Here is a 16,198-nt window from a genome sequence, read left to right as displayed (position 1 = left end):
GATACAAGACCAGGGCCGGACCCAGGGGGGGGGGGGGGGGGGGGTTCCAGGGGTTCCGGAACCCCACCCCTGGAAAAAGCATGTACCTTGCTTTGAGTGGGTTTTTTTTTTTTTTAAATTTAAATAAATGTTGTGTGTGTCTAACAAATTTTATTCAATGTGAAATCCGATGAGAAAAAGGTACCCCCCTCCCCCCCCCCCCCCCCCCACCAACTCACACTGACAGGCCTTAACCCTCAAAACAAGGCCCAGAATGCACCAGATTGCACAGATTTTAACTGTTTTTCAAAAAATTTCCGGGGGAGCATGCCCCCGGACCCCCCTAGTTCAGCAGGCGCGCGCTCGTGGCTTCGCCACTTCGCTAATTTGCCCCCCCCCCCCAAAAAAAAGGAGGAACCCCCCCCCCCTTACAACTCATTTGGTCCGGCCCTGAAGACAATGGTGGTAACGTCTCTTTACTGGACATAAGGTAGAGAGGTGTGGGGAGACTGTTTTGCTGAGTTATTACCGATTAAGAAATAAATAATGCAAGCCAATGAAGGGAACTATTTCGTGGAGTGATAACTAAGTAAGATATATACAATGCAAGGAAATGGAGCTAGAAACTATTCACTGGACATACGGAAGAGGACTATTTCGCGGAGTGATAATTTCCAGGTCGAAGTTCTCCCCAACTTTCATTTTGGGTTTTAACGGATACTCCGCGAAGTTGACCTTTCCTTTCTCGGGCTTTTTGGCTTGGTCTGCATTGTCATGTTTGGCATTCGTTTTTCCCTTTGCTTTCTCAGCCTTCGCCTTGTCAGCCTTTTTGGCGTCTTCCTTCCTGGGCGAGTTCTTGTCCGTCTTGTCATGTGTCTTTGCGGGCTGGTCGTCTGCGGGTGAAAAATATAAAGCGTAACACTTTTAACAAAATAATCAATTTAAAAAAAAGCCAACATCAGAGATTCCAGTTCCCTAACCAAACTTATGTTTTTTTCTCCCGACCTTGACACTCTTTTGTTACCCTTCCAATTTCGATTTCAAAACGGGCGCTGTGTGTACACGCAAGCACAAGACCAAGTGCGCACGGAAAAGATCCTGTAATCCATGTCAGAGTTCGGTGGATTACAGAAACACAAAAATATCCAGCATGCTTACTCCGAAAGCGGCGTATGGCTGCCTTAATGGCGGGGTAAAAACGGTCATACACGTAAAATTCCACTCGTGTAAAAACACGAGTGTACGTGGGAGTTTCAGCCCACGAACACAGAAGATTTTAAAACCACAGAAAGGATTGGTTGTCATTGTAACTCATATATAACTCTGTGACTTTCAAATAAAAGTAAGGATCTGAAGAATCAAGATAGAATTTTTGATCAATTAATTGATCATGTCAGATTGATTCAGTGGTTGTGTGGCGTCTCCGGCAGATGAATGATTTACTCTATCAATGTACTGTTAGATTGATTGCTTTATTTATCCGGTATTACAATAATGTGGCATACAACACAAATGATACAGCAAATTTTGTACGCGAACAGAAAGGGTATAACTGTCCTAGTTGTTGTTGCTGTTTTTGTTGTTGTTGTTGTTGTTTTTGTTGTTGTTTTTGTTGTTGTTGTTTTAATATAAACTTACTTTCCATAGTCACTCTGCCTTTGGTTGGAGGTGCGCTGAAATAACAAAAAAATAAAAACAACAAATATTTAAAATATTTTCCGTAAGCTTGTTTTTGAAATGGGTACGACGCAAAAGGAACCATTGGCTACTTGAACATGCACATCAAAACATGCACATCAAAACATGCACATCAAAACATGCAGAACAAGTTAATGCGACCAGAGACTTAGTGATGGTTTAACAGAATGCGATTTAAAACAATCGCAGGAAAGAACAAAGCTTCAATACAAATACGATTCAGTTTAATAAGAAACATTCCTTTTTCATTACATTGAATATATTACAAGCAAATACAAAATAAATTCATTTTGTAAATATTTCATTGCACGAAAGCGTTCACAGAAGTCGAACTCTCTTCTCTCTCTCTGATTCTCTCTCCCTCTCTCTCTCTCTCTCTCTCTCTCTCTCTCTCTCTCTCTCTCTCTCTCTCTCTCTCTCTCTCTCTCTCTCTCTCTCTCTCTCTCTCTCTCTCTGATCGGTTAATGTGTCCCCTTTGTAAAGTAAAGCAAGATGATGAAGTCCATTTTGTTTTGTGTTGTCCATACTTAAACAGATTAAGAGAAAAATGTATCCCATTTAAATATTATAAAAACCCAAGCACTTTTAGACTCAGCTTGCTCCTGGCTTCCCCTCAAGAAACTGTTGTTAGAAATGTATCCTTGTATTTGTATAAAGCCTTTAAATTAAGAGATGTTTTAACCTCTTAGTTAAATAACGTGTAATGTATGTTTTAATCCGTAGTGTTGTGCGATTGTTATGTTGTACCTTTTTTGCACCTGATGAGTTAAATTATTTGCAACGTGTTAATCATTTGTTTACACTCCGATCCTTCATAAGGGGCTATGGCCTATTGAATAAATTATCTGCGTCTGCGTCTGCGTCTGCGTCTCTCTCTCTCTCTCTCTCTCTCTCTCTCTCTCTCTCTCTCTCTCTCTCTCTCTCTCATTTTCTCTCTTCTTTATCTCTGACACACACACACACACACACACACACACACACACACACACACACACACACACACAAATACACACACACACACATACGCTAACACTAACTCCCCAACCCACTCACGCCCACATAACATATATACCACACAACATTATCACCCAACCACCTAACTCCCCCGCCCCCTCACATCCTCCATCACTATCCAAATTATAGACGAATTCCGAAAAAAAAAACCTCTGTGGGGTTCGTATGGGTTGTGAGAGAGTTAGCACCCTTGCTTATGCTCGGACACATATTGACATGTGTTTCCTCCACACGTGTTTGAGACACACCCTTCCGCTGGTGACTGGCCTGTGTGTCACCATGTGGACTAGTCACAAGCGAAGGGGTGTGTCCCAAACACGTATACACGAAACACATGTCAGTATTTGTCCGAGGAAAAGCAAGGGTACTCACTAGTTCACGACCCATGCAAACCCGACAGAGTTATTTTCGAAAAGCGTCTATTTTCTTAAACCAAAACAACACTACACATACGGCGCGTTCACGACAGCGGGTATAATCATGCGTGGGTTGCTTGGGACCGGCTGTCCTTGTTGCTGCTGTGGGTTGCTGGACTCTGGTTGCTGAGGATTCGATGAATTTGGACCAGGTCCATTGGGCTGTTGGTTGAAACAAAACTTAATCCACATGCAATATCGTGACATATTCACACATGTGATGATGGGATGCGTACTTAAAGCATAATGCTAATAATTATGTGCAGGTTTTGAGGATAAATCGCTTGTTCATTTCAATTCTTGTTATAGTCTAAGGTGCCAGTTCTGCATAACTCTAACTTTCTCTTTTTGCGCAGTCACGCCTTCCATAGTTAAAAGCACTTAGCTCCTTTGTTTCTTGGAAACTTCATAATTTAACAAAGCAGAAATTAAAAACGATGGCGAACATATTTAGCAACAGGACTTTGAAAATGCAAATACAAAAAAATAAATAAAAACACAACAAAGGATTTAACCACGAGATAGCACGGAGAAAAAGAAATATAATCTTAAAACAAAACAGGAGAAGGATAAGAAGGTATGAAGCACCAATCGTTGGGAAAAGCAAATCTGACGACACGTACTAAACTTTAGTGCACAGAAGTCTCACTAATATACACCTTGCAACGAGGAGAATTTTCGACCGGAATCAGAAATATTTCGAAACAAAATTGTTAGCACACCGAAGATACACTAATGAGGAGAACTTTCAATCGAGATCAGCAACAATTCGATACATAATTTCTGATTAAAACTATCACAAAATAAATCCAAAAACAAAACGACTGCGAACGTTCCAAAATTCCGACCAAAAAACCCAACTAAGGTGAGTTGTTGGAACGTTTGTTATTGACAAAACAAACCACAAACAAAGTTTGGTGGTGACTCTAACGTATTGTTTTGTCAATAACATTATTGCAACAAATCTCAAAATACACAAATGTTAAATACACTGGGCTGCCGTGGGCTGTAGGGGCTCGGCGAAGGTCCTTTGGCTTGTTGCGGATTTGGTGGTTTTGGAGCGGCTCCGTTTGGCTGTGGATGATACGGGCTCGGAGAGGCTCCGTTTGGCTGTGGATGATACGGGCTCGGAGCGGCTCCGTTGGGTGGTTGCTGTCTGGGACTGAGGGGGTCTTGAGTCACTCTGTTTGGATTATACGGAGCTGCGGTTGCACCGAGTGCAGCCTGTTTCGCAAAAGACTGTGGTATGAATTGGGTGTGATTTGTTGAAGCATATTGCACAATGAAATAAAGAAGCTCACTGAAAAACAGTTGAAGAACAAGAAAACAATCACAAGCATAAACAAACGGGGACATACAATTCAGTTAGGGTTTTAAATTGCAATGGATATTTCTGATTGAGTTACTGTCAAAATGGAAGGTCGTTTGATCAGTGTCGCAGCATCCTAATCTAACACAACGATTTTCGACAATAAATATATACGAAGAAAAAGAAAACATAGAAACATACGTAGCATTCAAAATTATGAACAGGATCAAAACAACAAGAAAATCAACAAAAACAACAACAACAACAACAACAACAACAACAACAACAACAACAACAACAGCAGCAGCAACAACAACAAGACATCCCGAATGTAACGCTTCTTTGGCAAATGCAAATTGTCCGCAATGCGGGAATTGCGTACGTACTACAGACTCATAAAATGTTGTTTTACAGACAGCTACAGATACACATTAGCAGGCAATCCGTGGTTAATCTGACCATGTAATCATGTTCTTAATTTGTATATTGATATTCAAATAGTTGCTATGCCTTTCGTGTTGTTGTAATTGCTATATATATATGGGTTAATCATAGTCTTCATCCCCCTGCCCCAAGCGGGCCCCATGTGATGCGCTGAAATAAAACGTTGAAACCTTGACACACGAACAAACAGACACAGACAAACACACACACAGACCTGTTGCTGGTAGGCAAGTGGTGGGTTCGCTTGACCAGGGCCCTTGCCGTACTGCTGAGGTGGCATATTTTGCGGAGCTTTCCCATTCGGGTAGCTATGGAAACAGAACATAATCCTTCACATTTGTTGGACTATGATAATGTGGGTTAGAGAGAGAGAGAGAGAGAGAGAGAGAGAGAGAGAGAGAGAGAGAGAGAGAGAGAGAGAGAGAAAGAGAGAGAGAGACAGAGACAGACAGAGACAGACAGAGAGAGAGAGACAGAGAGAGAGAGACAGAGACAGACAGATAGAGACAGAGAGAGAGACAGGGGGAGAGAGAGAGAGAGAGAGAGAGAGAGAGAGAGATCGAGAGAGAGATAGAGAGAGACAGAGACAGAGACTCTCTCTCTCTCTCTCTCTCTCTCTCTCTCTTTTTCATTCTCTATCTCTCTCTCTCTCTCTCTCACTCTCCCCTATTTTTCTCTCTCACTCTCTTTTTTTCTCTCCCGCAATCAGGATGTAAACTATGTATATGTATCCAAGACGGGCGCAGTGGCGTGGTCGTAAGAAGACGGCCTCCTAATCAGGAGGTCGTGAGTTCGAATCCCGGTCGCTGCCGCCTGGTGGGTTAAGAGTGGAGATTTTTCCGATCTCCCAGGTCAACTTATGTGCAGACCTGCTAGTGACTTAATCCCTTTTCGTGTGTACACTCAAGCACAAGACTAAGTGCGCACGGAAAAGATCCTTTAATCCATGTCGGAGTTCGGTGGGTTATGGAAACACGAAAATACCCAGCATCTAATATACATTGGAACCTCCTCTTTAAGACCTCCAAAAATCTGAGAAAATCAGGTCTTAAAAGGGAGCGGGTCTTAAAACGGGGTACATTTACAGAAGCTATGAACAGAAAGTCTGAGGAAATAAGGTCTTAAAAGTTAGGGAGTCTTAAATATGGGGGGGGGTCTTAAAGGGAGAGTTCCACAGTGGTAAACAGAGCTAAATGGGAACGAATGTGCCTGCAACCTACCTCTGTGTTGTGTTTTGAGGGACAGGTTTTCTTGCCCCAGCTCCTGATGGTTTACAGAGGAGACACATGACCACGGTCAGTATGATGACCAGTGCTACAAAGGCTACAGCTGCTGTGGTCATCCAGCCCACACTGTCCGAGTGTCCAGCCCTGAAAACAGCGAAAAACAAAAGGTGTGTACGATATAGTGCCTCACTGGCTACAAAGACTACAGCTGCTGTCGTCATCCAACCTACACCGTCCAGCCCTGAAAACAGCGAAAAACAAAAGGTGTGTACCATACAATGCCTAACTGGCTACAAAGACTACAGCTGCTGTAGTCATCCAAACTAAACTGCCCGAGTACCAAGCCCTGAAAACAGCACAGAGCAAAAGGTGTGAACGATATAGTGTACAAAAAACACCAATTAAACTGCCAACGTTCCAAAATTCAGAATCAAAAATTAAGAAAGGTATTTTATCGGAACGTTTACTGTGACAAAATTAACGTTTTGTTTTGATATTTTCAAACGCTTACAACATACTTTTGTTTATTTTTTTAATTTGGCGTCCTGTTCGGTGCAAACGAGACGCTCAATCGGATTGAATGCAAGTGAGATTCGTTTGAGATTGTTATTACTCCAGCTCCTGGACTACAGCCATGTCCCCTGCAAACCTGGTCCTGTGCTTGTGTGTTGTACACACGGAGGGGCCGGGATAAGACACTAGAAGATCTCCACATAAGCTGGCCTAGGAAGTCGGACAAATATCCACCCCTAATTAACTTTAAGCGCAGCCGAGATTCGAACCCCAAACTTTCCACACGGACGTCCCACATATTAACAACTAGGAAATTGCAGGTCTGCACAAAAAAAACTCCACCCTTAAACCACCATGCGCAACCGGGATTGGAACCCCTAACTTTCCACATGGAAGTCCCACATATTAACTACTAAAAAAGTGCAGTTCTGCACACAAGCTGACCTAGAAGATCTGATAAATCTCCACCCTTAAACCACCAGGAGCAACCGGGATTGAAACTTCGAACTTTCCGCATAGAAGACCCACATACATGTATAAACCCCTCAGATATTGCGCCCGTCGTACCCACCTCTCGTTGCTAGACGTGTCTGTTGCCTTCAACAGTTCTTCAGCCTTGGCGTTCTTGGGCACAGTGAACTGGGTGGTCGTTGTGGGGGGAGGGGGCGTGGTGGGGGGTATCGCCGTCGTGGTGGTAGGGGGTGTCGGTGTTGTCGGACATGTCTGGAAAAAGGAGAACACCAATAATGTTAAAATCAAACAGCACCGAATTTATTTTTGTAATGGGACGCTTAATTGTGGACAAAACAGAACATTTAAAAATACATCGACCCTGAATGGTCTTTACAATGAAAAGAATAACAAACAATAATTGTAATATTACTGTGGAATGATAAGAATACAATATAAATAAGTTATTCCGCTTTGTTTTCTTTTTGGGTAAAAATGTGAAAGATATGACAACAGTCAGCAGCACGATTTGTTATTTTTAATTGTGTCCCTTTTCTTCTGTCTGCTTGCAGAGAAATTTGTTTCGCTTCTCCCCAGTAGAAAGCGAACAGAAAAAAGTCGTGGTACCCAGGGCTGACGCGCACGAGAAAGGTACCGCCCGAATGCGGAATGGGAGCCAGCCGCGGAACCGGATTGGTTGAATTCACCCCCACACACACACACACACACCTCTGTTTCAACCAATCCTACCACGCGGATGGCTCCCGTTGGGGGTGGTCATTTGTTCGTGCACCTCAGCGCGGGTGTGTGCACGTGGATGTAATCCGCCACCTCATCTTCTGGTAGAATAACGCAGGAGGGGGTTGGGGTCGGAGCAGTTAAAAGAGGTTTGGGCGTATTAAAGATCTGTCACACTTATCCATGCCGTTACGGTGACAACAGCCGTCACCTCAAGTTGGTTTCATTTAAATGAAAACGGCCCGTGACACCCACTCCGACTTCTACTATGACGATGACCACCAGCAAGGCAAGGCAAACAATGTATTTCAGCCCGGTAGCTCGGTTGGTAGAGCACTGGACTTGTGATACGAGGGTCACGGGTTCGAATCCGAATCGGGCCAGACACGGGTCAATTTTATGTGCAGATTCAGAGACGGCATCCATGTTCCACCCCCCCCCCCCCCATGTCACCACTGTGGCACGTACAAGACATCGGTCATTCTGCCATAAGTGTAGTTTGCTGATTACACCTAAACACGCACACACCTGGGTAGCGCGACTCTGTTGCTGCTAGCTTTCCACTCGGAGGAAGCGACCCGAGTTTCCCAGCCATTCGACAATAAAATAACGAAATGAAATGTAAAACATGTAGGCGGGGGTTTCTTTGCTATATCAACGGCCCATCACACCTACCCCAGCCGTTACAGTGACAACGGCTGCCAGCCCTTGTAAAGGCCCAGGATCCAGCCCCATGTCCGTGACGAAAGCAGCCCCTGTGACGACCTGTCCGGCGTCCATCTTCTTGGTGAGCAGTACAGTGCCGTCGCTGAGAATTGTGAAGTAGTCTCCAGGTACGTTGCCACTGAACACCAGAATATTGTTACCGTTTCTGTCAGAGTCGTCGTCGGTGGCTGCCACTTTTCCGATTGATGTCCCCGGCTCTGTGCAATCGTCGATGATGCCGGCGATGTCGTACGTTGACTGTAATTGTTAAAGACATAGACGTAAATATATGTATTTTATTCATATTATATTATAGTATACTATGTTATAGTATATTACAATGTCACACGCTTTCCTTCTTTGCCACTACTAAAGCAAACGTGTGCAAGATTGTATGTTACACGCTTTGGAGCATGTGCAAGAACGGATTCAAACTCGAACTTGTCCTTCCAAAAGCCCCAAAATGCACACACGACTTTTATTTCTCCTGCTGTTATCGTTTCTTCTCTTTACAAATTCTTCAATGCTCAGAATACTGAAAACGGCATCCCAGACGACAGTACTGTTTCCATACGCGAATATAGCTGCCCTTGGAAAGTGGCTCGCTCAGGAGGCCTGTTAGTCTGACACTAGAAGGACAGAGTTCTGAACATATATGACAAAGACCCCGAAAAGAACAAACATTTCGCGGATGCAGACACAGAAAGACGTCATGAAAATTGCGATGCTTCAAAAGATACAGACTGTGACGATGACTGTGACGTCATTCACATATACCGAGACGTCATTCATAGTTGTTCGTTCACTTCCGTCAAGAAGAAGATCTCTCCACAATGGCTGCTCCTGTGTTTAGGTTTGTCAAGCTTGATTACGCAACACGTGTTTGTTCTCTCCTCTGTTGAAGCTGTGAGACATAAATGCTATTCCGACTTGGTCGTGTGACAGAGTTTTCTTCCACACTCGATTAGTTGATGTCTAACTCAGCCTGACGGCTTCGTTAGACAATCAACGTAATCTCGTGTGGAATAAAACGTCTGTCACACGACCAAGTCTGCATAGCAGGTCATGTTAGACTGTGTTATTACAGTTGGGTCGATGTATTGTTAGTGTCGTGTTTTGTTTAAACTAAGACATTCCATAACCTTACCATTCTTTTTTTTCCATTTTTTTTCCCCAATGGAAACTTACATCTATCAAAATGTAGAGATCTTTGATGAGGTCCGGGAGTAAGCCCACCTCGGCCGTTCATAGTGAAAAATCGATGAGCACAGTCGGGACCATAATAAATAATAATAATAGGGGAGATTTATAGAGCGCGTGGCGTTCTCAAAGCACTTTACAATGAATTGGCGAGAGGTCAAGGCAGGTGAGGTAGCCCGCACGTTGAACATCTCTCATGCTGGGTATTTTCGTGTTTCTATAATCCACCGAACTCTGACATGGACTACATGATCTTTTCCGTGCGCACTTGGTCTTGTGCTTGTGTGTACACACGAAGGGGGTTAAGTCACCAGAAGATCTGCACGTAAGTTGACATGGTTTTATTATCGAGAAAACCTCTCCAAAGTAATGTCCTAAATAATATATATTTTTCTGACACAATAAAAACGCCCGCGTACTTAATTTCAGGTGAACGGATTTGTATCTCTGAGGTACTTATGATATAACCTTACCATTCTTAACAGACGAATGCCAAAAATAACGCTGTTGGTTGTGAAAGAGTCAATACTCAGCTTTCAGTGAGCCAAACAATCCAAAGGACAGAATCTAGCGAGGGTAGTGTCTGAAACACTTCACTGAGCCAAACAATCCAAAGGACAGAATCTAGCGAGGGTAGTGTCTGAAACACTTCACTGAGCCAAACAATCCAAAGGACAGAATCTAGCGAGGGTAATGTCTCAAACACTTCACTGAGCCAAACAATCCAAAGGACAGAATCTAGCGAGGGTAATGTCTCAAACACTTCACTGAGCCAAACAATCCAAAGGACAGAATCTAGCGAGGGTAATGTCTCAAACACTTCACTGAGCCAAACAACCCAAAGGACAGAATCTAGCGAGGGTAATGTCTCAAACACTTCACTGAGCCAAACAATCCAAAGGACAGAATCTAGCGAGGGTAGTGTCTCAAACACTTCACTGAGCCAAACAATCCAAAGGACAGAATCTAGCGAGGGTAGTGTCTCAAACACTTCACTGAGCCAAACAACCCAAAGGACAGAATCTAGCGAGGGTAGTGTCTCAAACACTTCACTGAGCCAAACAACCCAAAGGACAGAATCTAGCGAGGGTAGTGTCTCAAACACTTCACTGAGCCAAACAACCCAAAGGACAGAATCTAGCGAGGGTAGTGTCTCAAACACTTCACTGAGCCAAACAACCCAAAGGACAGAATCTAGCGAGGGTAGTGTCTCAAACACTTCACTGAGCCAAACAACCCAAAGGACAGAATCTAGCGAGGGTAGTGTCTCAAACACTTCACTGAGCCAAACAACCCAAAGGACAGAATCTAGCGAGGGTAGTGTCTCAAACACTTCACTGAGCCAAACAACCCAAAGGACAGAATCTAGCGAGGGTAGTGTCTCAAACACTTCACTGAGCCAAACAACCCAAAGGACAGAATCTAGCGAGGGTAGTGTCTCAAACACTTCACTGAGCCAAACAACCCAAAGGACAGAATCTAGCGAGGGTAGTGTCTCAAACACTTCACTGAGCCAAACAACCCAAAGGACAGAATCTAGCGAGGGTAGTGTCTCAAACACTTCACTGAGCCAAACAACCCAAAGGACAGAATCTAGCGAGGGTAGTGTCTCAAACACTTCACTGAGCCAAACAACCCAAAGGACAGAATCTAGCGAGGGTAGTGTCTCAAACACTTCACTGAGCCAAACAACCCAAAGGACAGAATCTAGCGAGGGTAGTGTCTCAAACACTTCACTGAGCCAAACAACCCAAAGGACAGAATCTAGCGAGGGTAGTGTCTCAAACACTTCACTGAGCCAAACAACCCAAAGGACAAAATCTAGCGAGGGTAGTGTCTCAAACACTTAGATAAAGAGCACGTGTGGTTTGTTTGTCTCACTTCATCCAACGGTACTCAAAAGGTTCATGAAAGAGTGAATATATTACTTCCTAACATCGCCTATTGTTTTTGTTTTTTGGTATTTTATTCTTCCTACCGGGTTAAACTCAGGTTTATTGTCGTTGATATCCAGCACTGTGATCTGGACCTTGAACGTTTGAGTGTGAGGTGGCGTGGCAGTATCTTCTACATCGACTGTGATAGTCATTTGTATGTTCTTACTGGCGTCTGCTTTAATCTCCTGCAAAACACGAAGACGAATAGTTACACAAAAGAAAATTCGTTCCATAGCCTAAAGATCTCAACTAGATAGCATAAAGAATGAGTCTCTTTCTTGACACTGTCCTTGAAAGGGATTTTGGTCCCTGGTACGGGATTATTTGTTCTAGTGTGCAAAGTAAAGAACTATGCGCAATACGTAATTACTGAGATACAGAGAAAGCTGATGAAATACAACACAATGATAAACAACACAATACAGCCCAAAACAACGTTGTCGTCTTTGTCGAGAACCAGAATCTGTGGAATTGTCAACTAAGCGAAAAAGTATCGCACAACACTACACAGAGCAACAAAACACAACGCAACACAACATCGCTATATTAACTTAACAAAGGAATTATCTCTGTGGATGTGACGATACAAAAAACTGCACTAATTATAATGCCATGGATTACAGAAAAACACATCATAAGGCAAGGCAACAAAGTACAATCCTTGTTTTCACTACCTATTTTATTCATGTTTTTATTACTTAGTTAGTGGAAGAATCTTTTGTCATGTATGTTTGATGGTGTATGCTTTTAATTGAGCGTTGCTGACTATGAATGTAGATGTAAATGCTTGTATAACTGTGTTTTAATTTTAAATGTGTCAAGTGCAAAGAGCATAATTGTAAAGTTATGATGTTGCGCTATACAAATGCTCATTTATTACATTTAGTCAAGTTTTGACTAAATGTTTTAACATAGAGGGGGAATCGAGACGAGGGTCGTGGTGTGTGTGTGTGTGTGTGTGTGTGTGTGTGTGTGTGTGTGTGTGTGTGTGTGTGTGTGTGTGTGTGTGTGTGTGTGTGTGTGTGTGCCTGTGCGTGTGTGCGTGCGTGTGTGTGTGTAGAGCGATTCAGACTAAACTACTGGACCGATCTTTATGAAATTTTACATGAGAGTTCCTGGGAATGATATCCCCGGATATTTTTTTCTTTTTTTCGATAAATGTCTTTGATGACGTCATATCCGGCTTTTTGTAAAAGTTGAGGCGGCACTGTCACACCCTCATTTTTCAATCAAATTGATTGACATTTTGGCCAAGAAATCTTCGACGAAGGCCGGACTTCGGTATTGCATTTCAGCTTGGTGGCTTAAAAATTAATTAATGACTTTGGTCATTAAAAATCTGAAAATTGTAAAACAAATTTGTTTTTATAAAACGATCCCAATTTACGTTCGTCTTATTCTTCATCATTTCCTGATTCCAAAAAAATATACATATGTTATATTTGGATTAAAAACAAGCTCCTAAAATTAAAAATATAAAAATTATGATCAAAATTAAATTTTCGAAATCAATTTAAAAGACATTTTTATCTTATTCCTTGTCGGTTCCTGATTCCAAAAACATATAGATATGATATGTTTGGATTAAAAACACGCTCAGAAAGTTAAAACGAAGAGAGGTACAGAAAAGCGTGCTATCCTTCTCAGCGCAACTACTACCCCGCTCTTCTTGTCAATTTCACTGCCTTTGCCACGAGCGGTGGACTGACGATGCTACGAGTATACGGTCTTGCTGAAAAATTGCAGTGCGTTCAGTTTCATTCTGTGAGTTCGACAGCTTGACTAAATGTTGTATTTTCGCCTTACGCGACTTATTTTTATTATTATTATTATTATTAATCCTATTTTGTTAAATCATAAGATACATAACTTCTGTGTATGTTGGTGGTCTAACCAACGACAAAAACAATACAACTCAACCAGATGAAACACAATCATACTTCATTAGCTCAATAGAAAACTGCCTCTCCAGAGTTCACAAGGTCAAAGGTTAATTCATATGCAATCACAACAGAGCGCAAAACAGCCCAACACAACTATGCAATATTACCTCATTAGATGAATTAAACATGTGGATTTGACAAGACTATTGGTCTTCTGAACAGGTAGAGCAACACCATTTCACACAACGTAAGAAAATCACAAATAAATCAATAGAGAAACTACCTCTGTAGAGTTTAGAATGCGAACAAGAAACACAGCACAACACAACGAAACACAACACTTAAAAAAAACACGTATCATTTCAACAGGGAAAATGCCTCTGTAGAATTAGCGACCCCGGCGGTCCAAACACATCACAACACAACACAACACAAAACTAAACATTGCAACATAGGTTTCGTTAATTCAAACGGAACATTCTCTCTGTAGGTTTAACAGGTCTGGTAGTCGTAGCATGTACGACATAACACATGAACAGAACAAAAACAATACAATAAAACACAACACAACACAACACAACACAACACCACACCACACCACACCACGAAACAACTCAACACAACACAACACAACACACCACACCACAACACAACACACCACACCACACCACACCACAACACACCACACCACACCACACCACAACACAACACAACACAACACAACACCACACCACACCACACCACGAAACAACTCAACACAACACAACACAACACAATAAGAATTCAGCAAGAACATTACCTCTGTAGATTTAATAAGCCCGGTGCCGAGCTCCACGCCAAGTTTTGCACTCGAAACAGCAACCTTCTTTGTGAACGTGAACGTTTCTCCCACATCCGGGTCTCTGAAGGTGAGCGTGGGGGCGTAGGTCAGCTGATCAAATATCAGCACATCGTACAGTTACACATGCCTTCTTCCAATCGGAAGTTTTAACCCTTTGACTGCAATAATACGCATCGGGGGGGGGGGGGGGGGGGGGGGGGTTGAGGTGCACGAAGCACCACTGGAAACCACCCAACTGGGAGGAACACAGACGCGGGGTTGGATAGGTTACAATTGAGAGTCGTTGTAATTTCAACCAATCAGACAACTGGGAGGAACACAGACGCGGGGTTGGATAGGTTACAATTGAGAGTCGTTGTAATTTCAACCAATCAGACAACTGGGAGGAACACAGACGCGGGGTTGGATAGGTTACAATTGAGAGTCGTTGTAATTTCAACCAATCAGACAACTGGGAGGAACACAGACGCGGGGTTGGATAGGTTACAATTGAGAGTCGTTGTAATTTCAACCAATCAGACCCCGCGGCTTATTCCCACCTAGTCGATTGGGAGTTCCAGTCTCGCTTCGCGCACCTCATCCCTGCTATACCAACCCTCCAAAACTAAAGTGTTCCGTTTTTGAACACACTAGTCTTGTTGTTACCAGTTGTAAACAATGGGTTGAATTATAATTATATAATTCTACTTGCAAAGGTATTTCGTGTTTACCACGTGTGCTTCATTTGCAAGTAGAGTTATATAGTATATCGCCCAGTGTTCACAACCGGTTACAAACAGTGTGTTCAAAAGTGTAACACTTCAATGTACAGTGAACTTTGGCTTCATCAAAAACACAATACTATGACAAAGCAAACAACTCCTGTATTGCACTTTGGTTTGCAGTAAAGTGATTGCCTCCCCTGGACACTATTTTTACATTTAGTCAAGTTTTGACTAAATGTTTTAACATAGAGGGGGGGAATCGAGACAAGGGTCGTGGTGTGTGTGTGTGTGTGTGTGTGTGTGTGTGTGTGTGTGTGTGTGTGTGTGTGTGTGTGTGTGTGTGTGTAGAGCGATTCAGACTAAACTACTTGACCGATCTTTATGAAAGTTTTCATGAGAGTTCCTGGGTATGATATCCCCAGATGTTTATTTTTATTTTTCGATAAATGTCTTTGATGACGTCATATCCGGCTTTTCGTGAAAGTTGAGGCGGCATGCCGGCACTGTCACGCTCTCATTTTTCAACCAAATTGATTGAAATTTTGGTCAAGTAATCTTCGACGAAGCCCGGACTTTGGCATTGCATTTCAGCTTGGAGACTTAAAAATTAATTAATGAGTTTGCTCATTAAATTTGTCATTAAAATCGATTTTTCGCAAACAGATTTAAAATTGATTGCATCGTATTTTTCATCCCATTCTGAATCTAAAAATATATACATATGTCATGTTTACTCTTAAAATGTGATCACAATTAACGAAAATAGATTAATTAGTCTTACGATTAAAATCTAAGAAATCGATCCAAAGATGATTTCATCTTATTCTTAATCATTTCCTGAATGCACAAACATATAGATATGATAGGTTGTATTCAAAACAAGCTCCGAAAGTTAACAAGAATACAGAAAAGCGCGCTTTCCTGCTCAGCACAATACGCTACCGCGCTATTCTGGCGTGTCAATATCACTACGTTTTGCACGTGGGAGGTGAGCGATTTCCTTCTCGCGGGGATTGACGAAGCTGTGCTGTCTTGGTGAAAAAATACAGTGCGTTCAGTTTCATTCCGTGAGTTCGACAGCTTGACTAAATGTAGTAATTTCGCCTTACGTGACTTGTTTATTAAGATAAGATAAGATAAG

The 16,198-nt window shown here is 42.4% G+C and overlaps 1 protein-coding gene across 1 annotated transcript in view; it reads right to left on the bottom strand.

Moving 5' to 3' along the window:
* Positions 1-409: 409 nt before the first annotated feature.
* Positions 410-16,198, bottom strand: part of LOC138979741 (protocadherin-like protein) — a 36,372-nt gene continuing 20,583 nt past the window's right edge. Inside the window, exons 8-17 of the mRNA XM_070352483.1 lie at positions 14,312-14,443; positions 11,671-11,814; positions 8,463-8,750; positions 7,171-7,322; positions 6,081-6,230; positions 5,075-5,168; positions 4,098-4,331; positions 3,145-3,269; positions 1,618-1,652; positions 410-872 (exon numbers count right to left, since the gene is read on the bottom strand). Of these exons, the coding sequence (XP_070208584.1) occupies positions 610-872; positions 1,618-1,652; positions 3,145-3,269; positions 4,098-4,331; positions 5,075-5,168; positions 6,081-6,230; positions 7,171-7,322; positions 8,463-8,750; positions 11,671-11,814; positions 14,312-14,443 (1,617 nt within the window). The 3' untranslated portion in view covers positions 410-609. The remainder of the gene's footprint in view (positions 873-1,617; positions 1,653-3,144; positions 3,270-4,097; positions 4,332-5,074; positions 5,169-6,080; positions 6,231-7,170; positions 7,323-8,462; positions 8,751-11,670; positions 11,815-14,311; positions 14,444-16,198) is intronic.

This window comes from Littorina saxatilis, linkage group LG11, assembly GCF_037325665.1.
Source record: "Littorina saxatilis isolate snail1 linkage group LG11, US_GU_Lsax_2.0, whole genome shotgun sequence".
Classification (NCBI taxonomy): domain Eukaryota; kingdom Metazoa; phylum Mollusca; class Gastropoda; order Littorinimorpha; family Littorinidae; genus Littorina; species Littorina saxatilis.
The sequence above is the reverse complement of the archived record's forward strand: the minus strand, read 5'-3'. Positions and strand labels throughout refer to the sequence as shown.